General features: G+C 41.9%; 1 protein-coding gene across 1 annotated transcript in view; it reads left to right on the forward strand.

The window, feature by feature from the left end:
- tbc1d10ab (TBC1 domain family, member 10Ab) overlaps positions 1–17,550 on the forward strand; it is a 115,414-nt gene that overhangs the window by 50,154 nt on the left and 47,710 nt on the right. The window contains exons 3-8 of the mRNA XM_072494264.1: positions 3,869–3,976; positions 6,858–6,964; positions 7,367–7,481; positions 9,935–10,000; positions 15,004–15,193; positions 16,715–16,869. Of these exons, the coding sequence (XP_072350365.1) occupies positions 3,869–3,976; positions 6,858–6,964; positions 7,367–7,481; positions 9,935–10,000; positions 15,004–15,193; positions 16,715–16,869 (741 nt within the window). The remainder of the gene's footprint in view (positions 1–3,868; positions 3,977–6,857; positions 6,965–7,366; positions 7,482–9,934; positions 10,001–15,003; positions 15,194–16,714; positions 16,870–17,550) is intronic.

A 17,550-nucleotide genomic window follows, 5' to 3' on the forward strand; every position in this document is an offset into this window, starting at 1 on the left:
ACATATCACTCCCTGGAGTTCAGCAGGGTTAGAGCGAAACCCATGGAAGTTTTTGCATTCAAAGTAGAATTGCCACCCTTTAATAAGAAGAATAATCGCTTATTGTGTCAAGTAGGCTTAAATGAAGTTACTGTGAAAAGCCTCTAGTCGCCACATTCTGGTGCCTGTTTGGGGAGCCCGGTACAGGAGTTGAACCCGCGCTGCTGGCCTTGTTCTCCATTACAAGCCAGCTGTTTAGCCCACTGCTAAACCATAATTTATCATTGTCCGCCCTACTGCCTACCCAGATAAAAAACAACTGTTCTGCGACTCAACTGCATAGATGCCCTCTGGTATCCCACATAGAGTGCAGAAGTGAAATGGAACATACTTTGAGACACCGTCAACAAAACTGCATTCTAAACATATGTGAAGCAAGAGCAGGAAAACGGTGACTGGTTCAAGGTTAACATCACTATGATGGAACCTGTCATTGAATTTAAGCAGTCTGCTCTCATTAAATACAGGAAAGATGAGCAAGAATGCTTTAAGAGCATTAGGTGGTGCGCCAACTTGTTACAACTTTGCCACCATACTCCGATGTCCTCTGACACAGGGAATGCCGGGGCATATATGAAGGGATAAAAAGGCAATGGGCCCATCAGCAAAGAAAATGGCTCCATGGTAAACAAATGGCAGGGGAGGCTGCAGTAAACAGTTGGAGAGATGGAAGGAGCTCTACCTTTAATTGAACTCTAGGGATAACAGTCATTCTGGAAGCTCTAGACGTCATAGAAAGCTTGCCTGTCATGGAAGAGCTTGGCAAAGTTCCAGGCACTAACACTATGCTGTCTGACCAAATCAAACATGGGAAACCAGCACTCGTGCAATATCTGCACAAGCTTCTCTCTGTTGGAGGGAGGGTGCAGTGCCTCAGGATATGCATGGTACAAAGACTGTGATAAAAGGTAACCACAGCAATTGCAGCAACTATGAGAAATGTTCCTGCTGAGCATTGTATTGCCCACTTCAAACTGCAGATCCCAATGTGATTTCAGAACTGGAGAATCTACAATAGACATGATTTTGTCTAGAGCTGGAAGAGAAATACCATGAACACAGCAACGTGTGGCCATGTGTACAAGTTTAATTATGTTTCAAAGGGAAGATGCATGCATTGGAAAGGGTACAGCGAGGATAATAAACTAGTACCAAGTGTAAGGGGTACTGATGATACAAAATGTAGGGATTGCAATTCCTAAACTGAGGTTAGGGGTAAGGCACACCACGGCAGCACGTTGTCAGTGGGTGGGTCAAAATGTTGGGCATGACCTGGCTGCACTGAGTGTCTCTGATTTTTTTTTTAATGCTGCTAAATTCTATTGGCAGAGATGAGACACTTTTCTCTGCAGGCGTCACCAAAAGGCGAGGCTAACAGGGTGACAACCAACTGAAACACAAACTAATTACCCTCGATGCTCAGTACACCTAGTGACGCCATTCTTTAATTGCTTAATTCTTAAATGTTTCAGGCATTCTAATGTGACAAGAACCGATCCTGGCAGAAATGGGATTCACAATTATTTCATTTGCCAGAACAGTCAATTGGAAACTGGAAAATTATCATTTAAAAAAAAATTCAGAGTACCCAATTATTTTTTTCCAACTGAGGGACAGTTTAGCATGGCCAATCCACCTACCCTGCACATCTTTGGTTTGTGGGGTGAGAGCCACGCAAACCTGGGTCCTCAGCGCCGTGAGGACCATTTGTGCAGTTTCTTGTCATCTTGCTGTTGCAAGGAAACGCCTTGTGCCCCCTTCCCCGGTCCTCTTGCTGAAGTATGCTCCCTCGTAATGCTGCAAAAGACGAGTGCCCTCTGTTTCCCGAAATACAACTCTTTCTGACCATAGGATTTGTGTTGCTGTCTGAAGAGGAATGGAAATTTCAGGAATTTTGACACTTCAGCCTAAAGAGATGATAAGGGGATCGCTAAATAATTAAATGGCATGGGTGGATGATAGAATTGCATCTACCCTGTCCAGTCTGTTTCCCCCCTCATTCTTCTAAACTCCCAAGAATGGACTCTAGCATTTTTCCCATTACTGATGTCAGGCTGCCTGGTCTACATCATAGTTTCTTTCTACCTCCCTTTTTAAATAGTGCGTTGCTTGCTAGCAGCTAGAAAATGGAAGAAGTTGTCTGTGATTTAGATTTATTGTCATATATACTGGGGTACAGTGAAAAGTATTGTTCTGCGTACAGTCCAGGCAGATCGTTCCACACATGAAAAACATGGGACGTATGATAGATACACAATATAAATACATAGACATTGGGTGAAGCATTTGGAGTGTAGTGCTACATAGTAGAGAAGATGCGTGGAGAGATCAGTTCAGTCCATAAGAGGGTCATTCAGGAGTCTGGTAACAGTGGGGAAGAAGCTGTTTTTGAATCTGTTAGTGGGTGTTTTCAGTATCTTCTGCCCAATGGCACAGGTTTAAAGAGAGAATTAGGTGCCAAAAGCATAAACATACTGGGTGTGCGACCTGCTCACTGCTGCTGTTTATAGTCAGAGGACTGCACACAGCCTCATTTTGTTCTCATTTAAAAGCAGGTAGCAGCCGCTATTCTCAATGTAAATGCCGGTAGCGGCTGTTGGGCACTTCTCCCACGACCACTGGGCTACGCCAAAACCGATCGCTGCACAACCCTCCCGCGACCCACCCATGGGTCGCGAACCGCACTTTGAAAAACCCTGCTATAGAGGCTTTTGCAGTCAGATTTTGTGTTCACACAAGCTTACTCTTGTATTCTGTTTTTCCCTGCTTAATCAATCCACGGTAGTACAGTGGTTAGCACTGTTGCTTCACAGCACCAGGGTCCCAGCTTCGATTCGTGGCTTGGGTCACTATCTGTGCGGAGTCTGCATGTTTTCCTGTGTCTGCGTGGGTTTCCTCCAGGTGCTACGCTTTCCTCCCACCAGTCCCGAAAGATGTGTTGCTAGGTAATTTGGACATCCTGAATTCTCCCTCTCTGTACCCGAACAGATGCCGGAATGTGGCGACTAGGGGCTTTTCACAGTAACTTCATTGTCTTGTTAATGTTAGTCTACTGGTGACATAAAGATTATTATTTATTATTATTATCCTTTTGCCCTGCTTTGCTGAATGCTAAACTGCTCCGATCCTGGAGTCTGCTGTTTGTTCTGGCCAATATATGCCTCTTCCTTGGATTTAATACTATCTCTAATTTCACTTGTAAGCCATAGTTTGGCCATCTTATTTTTGTGCCAGGCAGGAATGAACAATTGTTGCCGTTTACCCCATGTGCTCTTTGAATATTTGCCATTGCCTATCCACCATCTTCCCTGTAAGTAATGTTCCCCAATCTATCATAGGCAAGTTGTGCCTCATACCATTGTAGTTTCCTTTATTTAGATTCAGGGCGCTAATCTCAGAATCAAATACGTCACTCTCCATCATGATGAAGAATTCTATCATATTATGGTTGCTCATCCCCAAGTGATGCCACAACTCATTCCAGAACTAGATTGATAATTATTTATTTCTCATTACATAATACCCAGTTTAGAATGGCTTATTCTCTAGTTGGTTCCTCAGCGTATGGTCCAGAAAACCATCTCGTACAAACTCCAGGAATTCCTCCTCTTTGGATTGATACTAGTTTGATTTTCCCAATCTATAAGCAGATTGAAGATTTAGGTAGTCAAAGTTGTTCAATGCACCCACACTTAATTTCTAAATTAATATTGTTGAACTAAAGTACTATTGGATGATCTTATCCTTGATGTGAAAAAAGCAAAACCATTAAAGAAAATTGACGCCAAATTATACTCATTTGTTAACACTTCTACCTTCTCTAACTCAGGTAAAACTACGATGTCAGAAAGGCATTCCACCCTCACTACGAGGTCGAGCTTGGCAGTACTTGTCGGGAAGTAAAGTAAAAATGGAACAGAACCATGGAAGGTTTGATGTGAGTATAAACAAAAAAATTTGCAGTGACTATTATTAAAATATTCACTGTTAATGTTATTAGGAAATCTTAATGGAAGTCTATACACCATTGATTGTTTTACCGAAGTTTCTCTCCACCTGTTTTACAGAGCTTTCTCTCCACCTCTTTCTTCCTTAAGTCCTTGACACCTTTGCTGGAGTAAGGATCCAAAGGTGCTTCATCTTCTAGCACTGTGCCCAAGTTCCTACTTGAGCCTAGGTAGTGACTACGTGGAAACTGCCAATCAGTGAAGCAGTTCACAAGTATTTCCCGTGGGAGCCAGTTATCCTTGTATTTCATAGAATCATCATAGAATTTACAGTACAGAAAGAGGCCATTCGGCCCATCAAGTCTGCACCGGCTCTTGGAAAGAGCACCCTACCCAAGCCCACACCCCCACCCCATCCCCATAACCCAGTAACTCCACCCAACACTAAGGGCAATTTTTGGACACTAAGGGCAATTTAGCATGGCCAATCCACCTAACCCGCACATCTTTGGACTGTGGGAGGAAACCGGAGCACCCGGTGGAAACCCACGCACACACGGGGAGAACGTGCAGACTCCGCACAGACAGTGACCCAGCAGGGAATTGAACCTGGGACCCTGGCGCTGTGAAGCAATTGTGCTAACCACTATGCTACCATGCTGCCCAGATTCTTCAGAATAGAAACCCAAATGATCTATCTGCCTCTTTAAACCAGTATACTGGCAACACCGCCCCTCTTCCTGGCCACAGTCTGAAGCTGAGCTAAACTGTTTGCAACTTGGGTGACTTAATTTACCAAACTTCACTTCTGGCTCCAATCCCATCAATGACCAAGATTTCCTACTTTGATTTCCGTTACATGCCTATAATTGCCTCAGTTCATCTGATGAAACTCAACACGTTGCAAAATTACTATGCCGTGTAATTGCTGTAATCTCCTTCAGCCTCACAATGCTCCGTGATCGTCTAATTCTGATCTCTTGTGCATCCATGATTTTAATCCCTGCATTATTGGTGGCTGTGCTTCGGTTGCGTTGGAATTCCCTCTCTACCTTGTTTTCCTCCTTTTAAAAAAAAATTGTTTATTCAAGGCTTTCAATACATTTTTACAAAACACTCCAAAAAGGAAAGGAAATATACATAAGAAAAATAAAAAGGGGGGCCTCCAACAACGTAAACCACTAAACATTAAACTATCTAACAAACTAAGAACAAAAATGGGGCAAACGCCCCTTACACTAATAAAAACAAGCCAAAAGCCCCCCCACAAACAGGTTGCTGCTGCTCTTGACCTCCACCTAACGTTACGCGAGAAAGTCTAGGAACGGTTGCCACTGCCTGGAGAACCCCTGCACAGACCCTCGCAAGACAAACTTTATCCTCTCCAACTTGATGAACCCTGCCATGTCATTAATCCAAGCCTCCACGCTTGGTGGTTTCGCATCCCTCCACATTAGTAGGATCCTCCTCCGGGCTACCAAGGACGCAAAGGCCAGAACTCCGGCCTCTTTCGGCTCCTGTACTCCCAGCTCACCCGATACCCCGAATATTCCTATACCCCATCACTACTGCCCTTGGTGGCACATTTGCCTTAGGCCTCCTTGCCAGGACTCTGTGAGCCCCATCCAGCTCCACTGGCCTCGGGAAGGCTCTCGCGCCCATTAGCGTATTCAGCATCGTGGCTACATATGTCCCGATGTCGGACCACTCCACACCTTCAGGGAGACCCAGAATCTGGAGATTCTTCCTCCTCGACCTGTTCTCCAGGTCCTCAAACTTATCCTGCCACTTTTTATGCAGCGCCTCGTGCGTCTACACTTTCACCGCCAGGCCCAGGACCTCGTCCTCGTTTTCAGAGGCTTTCTGCTGCACCTCTCTAATCGCCGCCCGTTGAGCCTCCTGGGTCTGCACCAGCCTCTCAATCGACGCTTTCATTGGGGCCAGCATCTCTGCTTTCAGCTCCGCAAAGCAGCTTTTCAGGAACTCCTGCTGCTCCCGTGACCATTGCGCCCACGCTGCCTGGTCTCCGCCCACCGCCATCTTACTTTTTTGCGCCCGTGCTCTCTTCTCCAAGATCACTTTTTGGACCGCTCCACTCCTGGTCCACTCCATGCAGTGCTGGGGGAACCTTATTGCTGCCTTCCCACACCCGGAATCATCGTCCAAGTGCCGCTGGGGCTCCTCAAGAGGGCCCACAAGTCCGTTCACGGCGGGAGCTGCCAAACGTGCGACCTACCCAGGCATAGCCGCAACCGGAAGTCCCCTTGTTTTCCTCCTTTAAGACGTTTCTCAAAACCTACCATTGTGTCCAAGCTTTTTGGTCATATGACCTCATGATCTCTGTGTCTTGGTACCATACTTTGTTTTATAATGTTCCTGAGAAGTACTTGGAGATGTTTCATTACGTGAAAGATAGTATATAAATATAAATTGTTGACATATTGCACTATATGTTAAAAGGCACTATATAAATGTTATCATGTTATGTTTATAAAATATTTTCCTTTTTAAAAAAAAAATAAAAAAATAAAACAAATAAATTTAGAGTACCCAATTATTTTTTTTTCCAATTAAGGGGCAATTTAGCATGGCCAATCCACCTAACCACCACCTAACCAGCATATCTTTGGGTTATGGGGGTGAAACCCACGCAGACACAGGGCGAATGTGCAAACTCCACACAAACAGCGACCCAGAGCCGAATCGAACCTGGGTCCTCAGCACTGTAGGCAGCAGTGCTAACCACTGCACCACCGTGCTCCTTTTATAAAATATTTTAACCATAAAATATCCTGTTATTTTAAATTGTAGTTGGGACAATTTGAAAGCTTGCAAACATTTTTATGCTGTATCAAAATGATTATTCTTTAGGAAATGGATCAGTCACCTGGAGATCCGACCTGGCTTGATGTAATAGAAAGAGACCTGCATCGCCAATTTCCTTTTCATGAGATGTTTATTGCTAGAGGAGGCCATGGGTAAGCTCATGCTTTTTGTACTTGATGTTCTTAATGATGTAAAGTGCAATGATAAAGGAAAGATGATTCCTACTCAAAGGACAGTTTAATAAAAAATACTTGGGAATCATTTAAATAGATTATTTTTATTACAATGTAAAGCCCTAAGTGCATTTATCTGAAATGATACTTCATGTAAGCAGACATGCTGGAGTGAGGCACAATAGCTCTGTATGAAGCTGTAACAATTAGAAGGATACAAAACTTTAAGTTGACTCTTGAAAGAACAAAGTACTTTAGGTATTTTGGGTGTTTACAATGGAGGAATGTGTGCTCATAACCAAAGCTAGGTCTAAGTGTTAAGGAAGGTTTTTTTTGTTTCCTTTTGTTTCCAAATTCAGGTTGTTCTTTGTTTTATTTTAGGCAACAAGACCTTTATAGAGTTCTAAAAGCATACACCATTTACAGGCCAGAGGAGGGATACTGTCAGGCACAGGCTCCAATCGCTGCTGTTCTTCTTATGCACATGCCTGCTGAGGTAACTGAACTACATATTTTTTTCTCATTGTTTAAAACCAATTCGGAAGTCTATTTAGAGAAATTTGTTTTGAGTGTTCAAAATTTCACAAAATAGGGAAGCTCCATAAGTGTGTGATAAAATTGTAGGCCAGCACTTCCCCACATTGAGGGAAGGAGGAAGGAAAAATCAGAAGTAGAGTTGAAGCCACCCCCACCCCCCGCACTACTGCTGAGTGTCTTTGTCTCTGCTTGCAGAGAACTATCAACCTCTAAACGTGTGACCTAACTAATTGAGCATGGTACCTGGTTTTCCTCTGGGAAGAGAAGTAAACAATTAAAATAGTTGAAGAGAAATAATGTTTTTTTTTTAAATAAAAGGCTCTCCCTTCTTTTCCGAAGTTAACGATTTATCCTTGTATGAAGTTCCACAGGTTGCAGCCTCCTGTTCCCACATATAACTGCCTATGCTTCCTCGTATACAATGCTGCACACACACAATGGCAGAATGTACACACAAATGGAATATTTTTATCTACTTGGGTTTATCACATTTCTGGCATTGGCTAATGCAAATTCCTATGTCACACTTGGGTTTGCTCCTGTTGCTCCTTCAGTAAACAATGACGGGTTCAAAAACAGCTTCTCCACTGTTACCAAACTCCTGAATGACCCTCTTATGGACTGAACTGATCTCTCCACACATCTTCTCGACTGAGTAGTACTGCACTCCATATGCTTCACCCGATATCTGTGGATATGTATTTACATTGTTTATCTGTCGTATGTCCTATGATTTTTTTCATGTGTGGAGTGATCTGTCTGGACAGTGCGCAGAACTGTACTTCGGTACACGTGACAAATCCAAATCCAATTCGGTAGTAAATCCCAATTTAGTGGCTCCATGTGTAAATTGATTTATCAATCAAATGAAGTAGTTAGGTGCTTTAAACATTTGTGAAAATAAATTAAGCATCACCTAGAATGTAAGATCTATCCAATAAAAGTAATGCGAGAACCACTTAAAGCTCCCAAAATATTTTTTTTTAAATAAAAAAATAAATTTACAGTGCACAATTATTTTTTATTCCAATTAAGGGGCAATTTAGCATGGCCAATCCACCTAACCTGCACATTTGTGGGTTGTGAAACCTACGCAGACACGTGAAGAATGTGCAAACGCCACACGTACAGTGACCCAGGGCTGGGATCGAACCCGGGTCCTCAGCGCTGTAGGAAGCAGTGCTAACCACTGCATCACCATGCTGCCCTCCAAAATACTTTTCTGGCAAGTATTTCATCGACTATTTCCAATCCATCTGGTTTGACAACTATGGGATCAAACCTTTTCTCATATTTCTGATGAACCTTAAAAAATAGTTATTTTACAACATGATTGTAACTTGTGTATAGAGTCCCTTGTCTGTGATTGCTTTCAATTAAGTTTTTGAAATCTGGAGGTCTTGCCTTCATCCAAAAATCTTGAGTTGAGTTTTTTATTCTTACAATGCCATATGTATGGCCACATACAATATTGTTTGTCATGCATCAACATGATTCTTCACTGCAATTAACAAAGTATGCCTCCTCTTGGAATGGGGTTTCTGATTAATTTTATTTCTGAAATAATTTGAACAGCAGTATAAAGCCCTGGTTAGATCACTGTGTTTCGTTCAGGACATTATATCATTGGCTTTAAAAGGAGTCCAGCGTAAATGTACTAGCTGGACTCTAAAGGTTAAAATCGGAGGAGTTATTACACAAACTAGGTTTTTTGAAAGGGCGATTTGATCCAGGTTTTCAAGATATTAATGAGAACTGATAGAGTAGATGGAGAGCGATTTATTTCTGCTGCTGGGGAGCCAAAGATTCAGAGACATGGCCTAAAGATTAGGGCCAGACCTTTTGGGAATAACGTTTAAAAAACACTTCTATACACAAAAGATGATATTCTCTTCCATAAATGGTAGGTGATGCTTGGTAAATTAATTTTAAAATGGAGCTTCATAGATTTTTATTAATCAAAGGTTAAAAGATACAGGACACAGACAGGTTATGTGGAGTTGGATCACAGATCAACCATGATTCTTGTTGAATGGTGAAAAAGGTTTGAGGGGCTAATTGGCTTACTCCAGTCCCTAAAGTTCCAAAAAGCAGATACAGAAAGAGTTATTTTTCACTTTAATGAGCATATTTCACCTGCTGTGGAAACTTCTCATTTTGGGTTTTGGTTCACAGTTCCAAGTCTTTAGGTACCTTACCTGTCTGAATCCTAATGGCTGACCTGGAGTAGTCTAATCCAGGAGACTATTCCACTAGCAGGTGGGAAATATCTTAATTTGCTAGATGACAAAATATGACTGCCAACTAACAGCATTGCCAGCAATCCAAATCTTAGATCAAGTGTCTCTATTTCTCTTTTGCTGCTGTTCTCAAGAGTGTGTAGACTAATATTTTCCTTTTATTATTTCTTAGCAAGCTTTTTGGTGCCTAGTTCAGATTTGCGAGAAATATCTCCCAGGATACTACAGTGCTGGATTGGTGAGTTTCTACACTGACGATAGGAGCAACTAACTTTTAAAAATTATAAAAAGCAGGGCTCCCACCACAGGTTTATAGCATTTCTGTGTGGGTGCATGGGAATATGTGGCAGAAGAAAATAGTGGTGAGAATTCTGCAGTTTAATAGTTATGCACAGTGGTACAGACTTCTTTCTGTGTAACTGACTACATAGAATATAGAACAGCACAGAACAGGCCCTTCGGCCTCGATGTCGTGCCGAGCATTGTCTGAAACCAAGATCAAGCTATCCCACTCCCTGTCATTCTGGTGTGCTCCATGTGCCTATCCAATAACCGCTTGACAGTTCCTAAAGTGTCCGACTCCACTATCACAGCAGGCAGTCCATTCCACACCCTAACCACTCTCTGAGTAAAGAACTTACCTCAGACATCCCTCCTATATCTCCCACCCTGAATCTTATAGTTATGCCCCCTTGTAACAGCTACATCCACCCGAGGAAATAGTCTCTGAACGTCCACTCTATCTATCCCCCTCATTATCTTATAAACCTCAATTAAGTCACCTCTCATCCTCCTCCACTCCAAAGAGAAAAGCCCTAGCTCCCTCAACCTTTCCTCATAAGACCTATCCTGCAAATCAGGCAGCATCCTGGTAAATCTCTTTTGCACCCTTTCCAATGCTTCCACATCCTTCCTATAATGAGGTGACCAGAACTGCACACAATATTACAAATGTGGTCTCACCAGGATCATGCATAGTTGCAGCATAACTCCGCGGCTCTTAAACTCAAGCCCCCTGTTAATAAACGCTAACACACTATAAGCCTTCTTCACGGCTCTATCCACTTGAATGGCAACCTTCAGAGATCTGTGGATATGAACCCCAAGATCTCTCTTTCTCCACATTCCTCAGAATCCTGCCATTGACCCTGTAATCCGCATTCAAATTTTTTCTACCAAAATGAATCACCTTGCACTTATCAGGGTTAAACTACATCTGCCATTTTTCGGCCCAGCTCTGCATTCTATCAATGTCTCTTTGCAGCCTACAACAGTCCTCGACCTCATCCACTACTCCACCAATCTTGGTGTCATCAGCAAATTTACTGACCCATCCTTCAGCCCCTCCTCCAAGTCATTGATAAAAATCACAAATAGCAGAGGACCCAGCACTGATCCCTGTGGTACACCGCTGGTAACTGGTCTCCAGTCTGAAAATTTCCATCCACCACCACCCTCTGTCTTCTATGTGATAGCCAGTTACTTATCCAATTGGCCAAATTTCCCTCTATCCCACACCTCCTTACTTTCTTCATGAGCCGACCATGGGGAACCTTATCAAACGCCTTACTAAAATCCATGTATACGACATCAACTACTCTACCTTCATCTTAGTTACCTCCTCAAAGAATTCAATCAAATTTGTGAGGCAAGACCTGCCCTTCACAAATCCGTGTTGACTATCCCGGATTAAGCTGCATCTTTCCAAATGGTCATAAATCCTATCCTTCAGGACCTTTTACATTATCTTCCCGACCACCGAAGTAAAACTACATTTGCCTGAATGCATGTGAGAAAAATGGTTGAAAGATGCTTCTTTTGCTTTGTGCTTTTAGAATATTTGCTAACCTCTTGGTACCCTGCACATCCTTTTGGGTTGTGGGGTGAGACCCATGGGGAGAATGTGCAAACTCCACACGGGCAGTGACCCAGAGCCGAGATCGAACCCCGGTCATCGGTGCCGTGAGGCAGCAGTGCTAAAAACTATGTCACCATGCCACCCTTTCAGAACAGATTACATGACCACTCATTTATCTTAAAGACAGTTCCAAAACATAACAATCTAATAAACCTCATAATTGTAACATTCAGGAATTTTAAGGCATTTAGTAACAAGTAATTATATGCTCCATAAGCTACAAATGCAAGACTTGTTTTCTGCCAGTCACCTCTGGTTTTACTTCACTGATTTATTTATTTATTTATTTTTTAAAAAGTGCTTGTTGCTTGAATTCTTTTTCACATCAATGAAGCAGTGCAATTTTGCTTTGGTTTCACGTGTAATACAAAATGGTTTTTCAGAAAAGCACAAAATTTCCCCTCTTTCCTAACTTACAATTAATAATTGTATGACGCGGTAAAAAAACTTGAAAAATGCCTTTTTGATTAAAAATCAATTTTGTTTTTCACGAAACCTACTTTTTGAAAATTTACGGTGTGATGTTTCAATTAGAAAATTCGGCTAAATACATTTCATAATATTGACTTTCATGTCCATGTATGTGGCTACATTTTCACGTTCTATTTTTGAGGATGTTGTTAAAATATGTGCGTTTTGCCGGTTGCATATAGCTTGGGCTCGCCGTACCGTACCAAAGTACTAGCTTCTCATCATACTCACTACAGAGGACAAAATTCAACCTTTAAACTTCCACTTGCACAAACACTTGGGCATTGTACATTTCTTGCTCTTTCACATAAGGTTTTACTGTTCAGTTTAGACATAGTCTCTCAAGTCTACACGCTAAACATAGTTGCCTTTATCTCCTAATTTGGCAGCTATTCAGTTTTGCTGTTTTCTATCGTGAGGGGCTTAATTTCCTTCTGCACTTGAACAGTGGCATTCTAGCCTCTGTTGCCAAAAAAGATTTCCAGCTCAAATTATATACAGTAGTGGCATTGTGCAGGAATCCTTCATGTGAATCTACCACTTGGCCTGGATTTCAAATAAAGCTCAAATAATTGAAGTGCCATATGTAGTTGCCTGGATACAAGAGTAGCTCAATTTGGTATTTGTAAATTCTACAGATATGTGCAGCATTTTACACTCTGACTAGCTGTGCTATTCCATAGATGTTGACAGCCCTTTGATGCTTCACCCAGGTAGATACTCTTAATACTTGAAGAACTGAGTGTGTTCAGGTGATTTGACTGTAAAGTAGGAATTATATGCCAGTCTGTTCACGATACAAATTTTAACTGAAATTCCCCTTTCCTTTATCGTGTGGTACTGAATCCAATGTTAGTACCCCTACTTATTTAAGAATGGGCACCGGATAGTCAAATGCCATCTGATCGAAAAGGCTTAACACTGCATGGATAGAATCATAGAATCTCCACAATGCAGAAGGAGGCCATTTGGCCCATCAAGTCTGCACCAACCTTTCGACCCACTCCCCGCCCTACCTCTGTAACCCCATAACCTATTCACATCCCTGGCCACTAAGGAGCAATTTAGCACAGCCAATCCACCTAACCTGCATGTCTTTGGACTGTGGGAGGAAACCAGAGCACCTGGAGGAGACCCATGCAGACACTCGGAGAACGTGTAAACTCCACACAGACAGTCACCCAAGGCCGGAATTGAACCCGTGTCCCTGGCGCTGAGGCAGCAGTGCTAGCCACTGTGCTGTCTTGGTGACTTTCCAATAAACCTTTTGATGGGTAACTTTAAAATATTGCTTTCATTGTCTTTAATTTTGCTACTAATTACTACTCCAGTTTATTGTGAATTTAATTGATCATAAGATGTAGGAGCAGAAGTACGCGATTCAGCCCATCAGGTCTGCTCTGCCATTCAATGCGATCATGGCTGATCTGATATCCTCAACTCCACTTTCCCACCTAATCCTCATAACTCTTGATCCCCTTACTGATTAAATATCTGTTTATCTCAGTCTTGAACATACTTAATGACCCAGACTTTACAGCTCTGTGGTAAAGGATTCAACACCCTCTGAGACAAAATTACCCCTCGGCGCTGTCTAAATGGTTGACCCCTTACTCTAGGATTATGCCCTCTTGTCCTAGACTCCCCCACAAGAAGAAGCATCCTCTCAGCATCTACCCGATAAAGCCCCCTGAGAATCCTATATGTCTCAATTAGGTTGCCTTTCATTCTTCTAAACTCCAATGAGTACAGGACCAATCTACTCAACCTCTCGTCATAAGAAAATCCCTCCATACCTGGGATCAACCTAGTGAACCTTCTCTGCACGGCCTCCAATGCCATTATATCTTTCCTTGGATAAAGGGACCACACCTTTTCACAGTATTCCGGATGTGGTCTAACTGGTGCATTATATAGTTTTAGCAGGGCTTCCCTATTTTTATATTCCATTCCTTTTGAAATAAAGGCTATCATTTCATTTGCTTCCCAATTACCTGCTGAACATGGCTAGCTTTTTGTGATTCATGCACACGGACCTCAAATCCCTCAGTGCTGTAGTTTTGTTCAGTCTTTCTCCATACTACTAATTACCACCCGCAGAGGGTGGTGAATTTGTGGAACTCTCTGCCTCATAGTGTGGTGGAATCAGAGTCATGATAGAAAATGGGTTAAAGGTAGGGAGATGGATTTGAGACCAGGAAGAGTTCAGCCATGATTGGACTGAATGGCGAAGCAGGTACGAAGGGTTGAATTACCTACTTCTCCTATATCCTATGATAAATAATATTCAGCTCCTTTATTCTTCCTACCAAAGTGCATGACTTCACATTTTTCATCTGCTACGTTTTTGCCCACTCACCTAACTTGTGTATATCTCTCTGTAGATTCTGTGTGTCATCCTCACCACTTACCTTCCCACCTATTTTTGTGTCACTCGCAAACTTGACAATCATGCATTCACTTCCTTTGTCCAAGTCATTAATATATATTGTGAAGAATTGTTGCCCCCGCATACATCCCTATGGCAATCCACTAGTTACAGGTTGCCATCCTGAAAATGACTCCTCTTATCCCAACTCTGTCTTCTCTCAGTTATAATGTTACATTAGAACATTCAGATCAGGATAAACTTGACCTGTACCTTTGACTTCTGGATTGCCAAGACATGTACTAATTCTGTGGTGAATTTATTCTGCATTCCAAAGATTTGTTTTGCATTTCATAATTACTGTTCAGAATTATAAAACCCCATTAAAGGTTATATGCTTCAATTACTGTCCAAAATAGCTTCAAGCTGAGTTTCTTTTTCAATAGAAATTGTCATATTTTCGTAACTCTGATTTGTTCCTCAGGAAGCAATCCAGTTGGATGGGGAGATCTCCTTTGCCTTGTTGCGTAAGGTTTCTCCAATGGCACATAAGCATCTTAACAAGTACAAAATTGACCCCATCCTCTATATGACTGAGTGGTTCATGTGTGCATTTTCAAGAACTTTACCGTGGGTATCTGTGCTGAGAATTTGGGACATGTTCTTCTGTGAAGGTATATAATCAAAACTCTTGTGCATTCTTGGTTATTTTAGCGCCAGCGTCAGCCAGCTGATATATAGCTGATGTTTAGATGCAGGCTGGCAGGAGATTACCCGTATTTTGCAAGTTTAATTAATGGTCTGACTGCTGGAAGTTCATTTTCGTAGCTTGGCTGACCTAAGTTACGAATTTTATCCTTCCTGATTAAGCATCTAATTCCAACTGCATATTGATTTGAGAACTCTAGGGAGTCATCTATACTTTTCCATGTCCTATCTTGCGACATATGGTGTTGATAGTCATTAAGAGCTGCTTGTGTCCTCAATTCCTGTGTGCCCATGTAGTGTGTTGCCTACCTTTTTGAGGTTAGTAGCACGAGCGAGATGAGCTTGTGGAGTTCCAACCCAATTTGTAGAGAGTGCAGGCTCCCTTGGGGAAAGCTGTTTCTAACTGGCATTAAGTCTGCAGTCTCACTGAAGTTCAGTGGTTAGTGACATGGGAAATAGAAAATGTAATTATTGCAATCAGAGTGTTTCTCTGAGGATGGGCCTAAGATGTATTGTAGGGAGTGCTTTATTCTGTAATTAACCGTGTTACAACTGGCTAAAAATGCCAGATGAGGCGTGAAATGTGAAGCAAATCATTTCACTGCACCACATACCTTACCTTGAGTACTATGATTATCAAACAAACTAAGATTTTTTTTAAAAAATGAAAAACTTGCTTTTTAAAAATTCAATCATGGGATATGGATATCATAGCAAAGTCCTAATTTATTGCTTTTCCATAATTGCGCTTGATGGCATAGGTGAGTGTGAAGCCACACAATAGATGCATTTTTCTTGAGGTTATTCCCCAAATTTGTAATTGCAAATTAATTCAGAAAAAGCTGGATAAAATCAGATTAATGGAAATCGATTTTTAAAAAAATCTGATTTCCAGCAGTTTGTATTGTATGTCACATAGTTATTTGAAAATAACCGGAAATGGCCAGTTTGACATCATTTTGCTATTCGGTTTTGGTACTTTTATAATAACTCTTAAACTTCCATAAGCTCGTTCTGAAATCTTGACGATTATTTGTATTGCCAGCATTCAGCAGTTTTTCTTTTGTTCACTTCTTTAAAAATACAATTTTACTGTTGCCGTTTTTTGTGTTCTAGTTTGAGCCCTTGAAATGAAATGAAATGAAAATCAAACAAGTAGGCTTCAAATGAAGTTACTGTGAAAAGCCCCTAGTTGCCACATTCCGGCGCCTGTTCGGGAGGCTGGTACGGGAATTGAACCGTGCTGCTGGCCTGCCCTGGTCTGCTTTAAAAGCCAGCGATTTAGCCCAGTGTGCTAAACCAGTAGTTGGTCAGTTGGGTGAATGTTTGTAAAGATTCTTAATCATTGAGTACTGCAGGACTATGTTCATGTTTTTAAAAACAAAATTAATTGTTCAGTGTAAAAATAAATTGTAAAAGTTCCATTTTGCTCGTGATGAGGTTAATGTGCCAATTGCTATTTGCTTTTTCATTTTTACTCTATCCAGGTGTAAAGGTGATATTTCGCGTTGGCCTCATCCTGCTGAAATATACACTCGGCTCTTCAGACAAACTGAAGAAATGTCAGGGCCAGTACGAGACCATGGAAAAACTGCGCAACATTGATCCCAGATATATGCAAGATGGCTTTCTTGTGCGAGAGGTAGGAAACCAATATTATTGCCTTTACATCTGAATGCAAGATGACGGAACGAGTAACGTTCTGTTGCAAGCCATGCTGAACTGTTGTGAAATGGCTTATTCCTTGAAAATTTGTGTGCTTTCATCAGACAGTGGGAGAGAAAGCTGCTGTATTCCAATTTATGGCAATTAACTGGGCATTGGTATGCGAAGAAGGAAAGATTTTGATCAGCCTTGGTCACTTACAAACATGAAAATTGTTGTAATACAGCACATTGAATGTAGTGAAGCATCTCAAGGCCTTTCACAAGTGTTAATAAACAACATTTGGCACCAAGCCACATAAGTAGATATTAAAACAGATGGATAACGAGGATAGAGCCCCCCTCATTCTCACATTTCACCCCACCAGCCTCCATATGCAAAGCATAATCCTCTGCCATTTTCGCCAACTCCAGCGTGATGCCACCACCAAACACATCTTCTCTTCACTCCCCCGTCAGCATTCTGCAGAGACCGTTCCCTCCGAGATAATCTAGTCCACTCTACCATACCCAATACCTCCCCCATCACCATGACACCTTCCCATGCAATCGCAGAGGTGTTACACCTGCCCCTTTACCTCTTCCATGCTTAACATCCCAGGCCCAAAACACTCATTCCAGGTTAAGTAGCATTTCACTTGCACTTCTTTTAGTTTGGT

This window comes from Scyliorhinus torazame, chromosome 1, assembly GCF_047496885.1.
Source record: "Scyliorhinus torazame isolate Kashiwa2021f chromosome 1, sScyTor2.1, whole genome shotgun sequence".
NCBI lineage: Eukaryota > Metazoa > Chordata > Chondrichthyes > Carcharhiniformes > Scyliorhinidae > Scyliorhinus > Scyliorhinus torazame.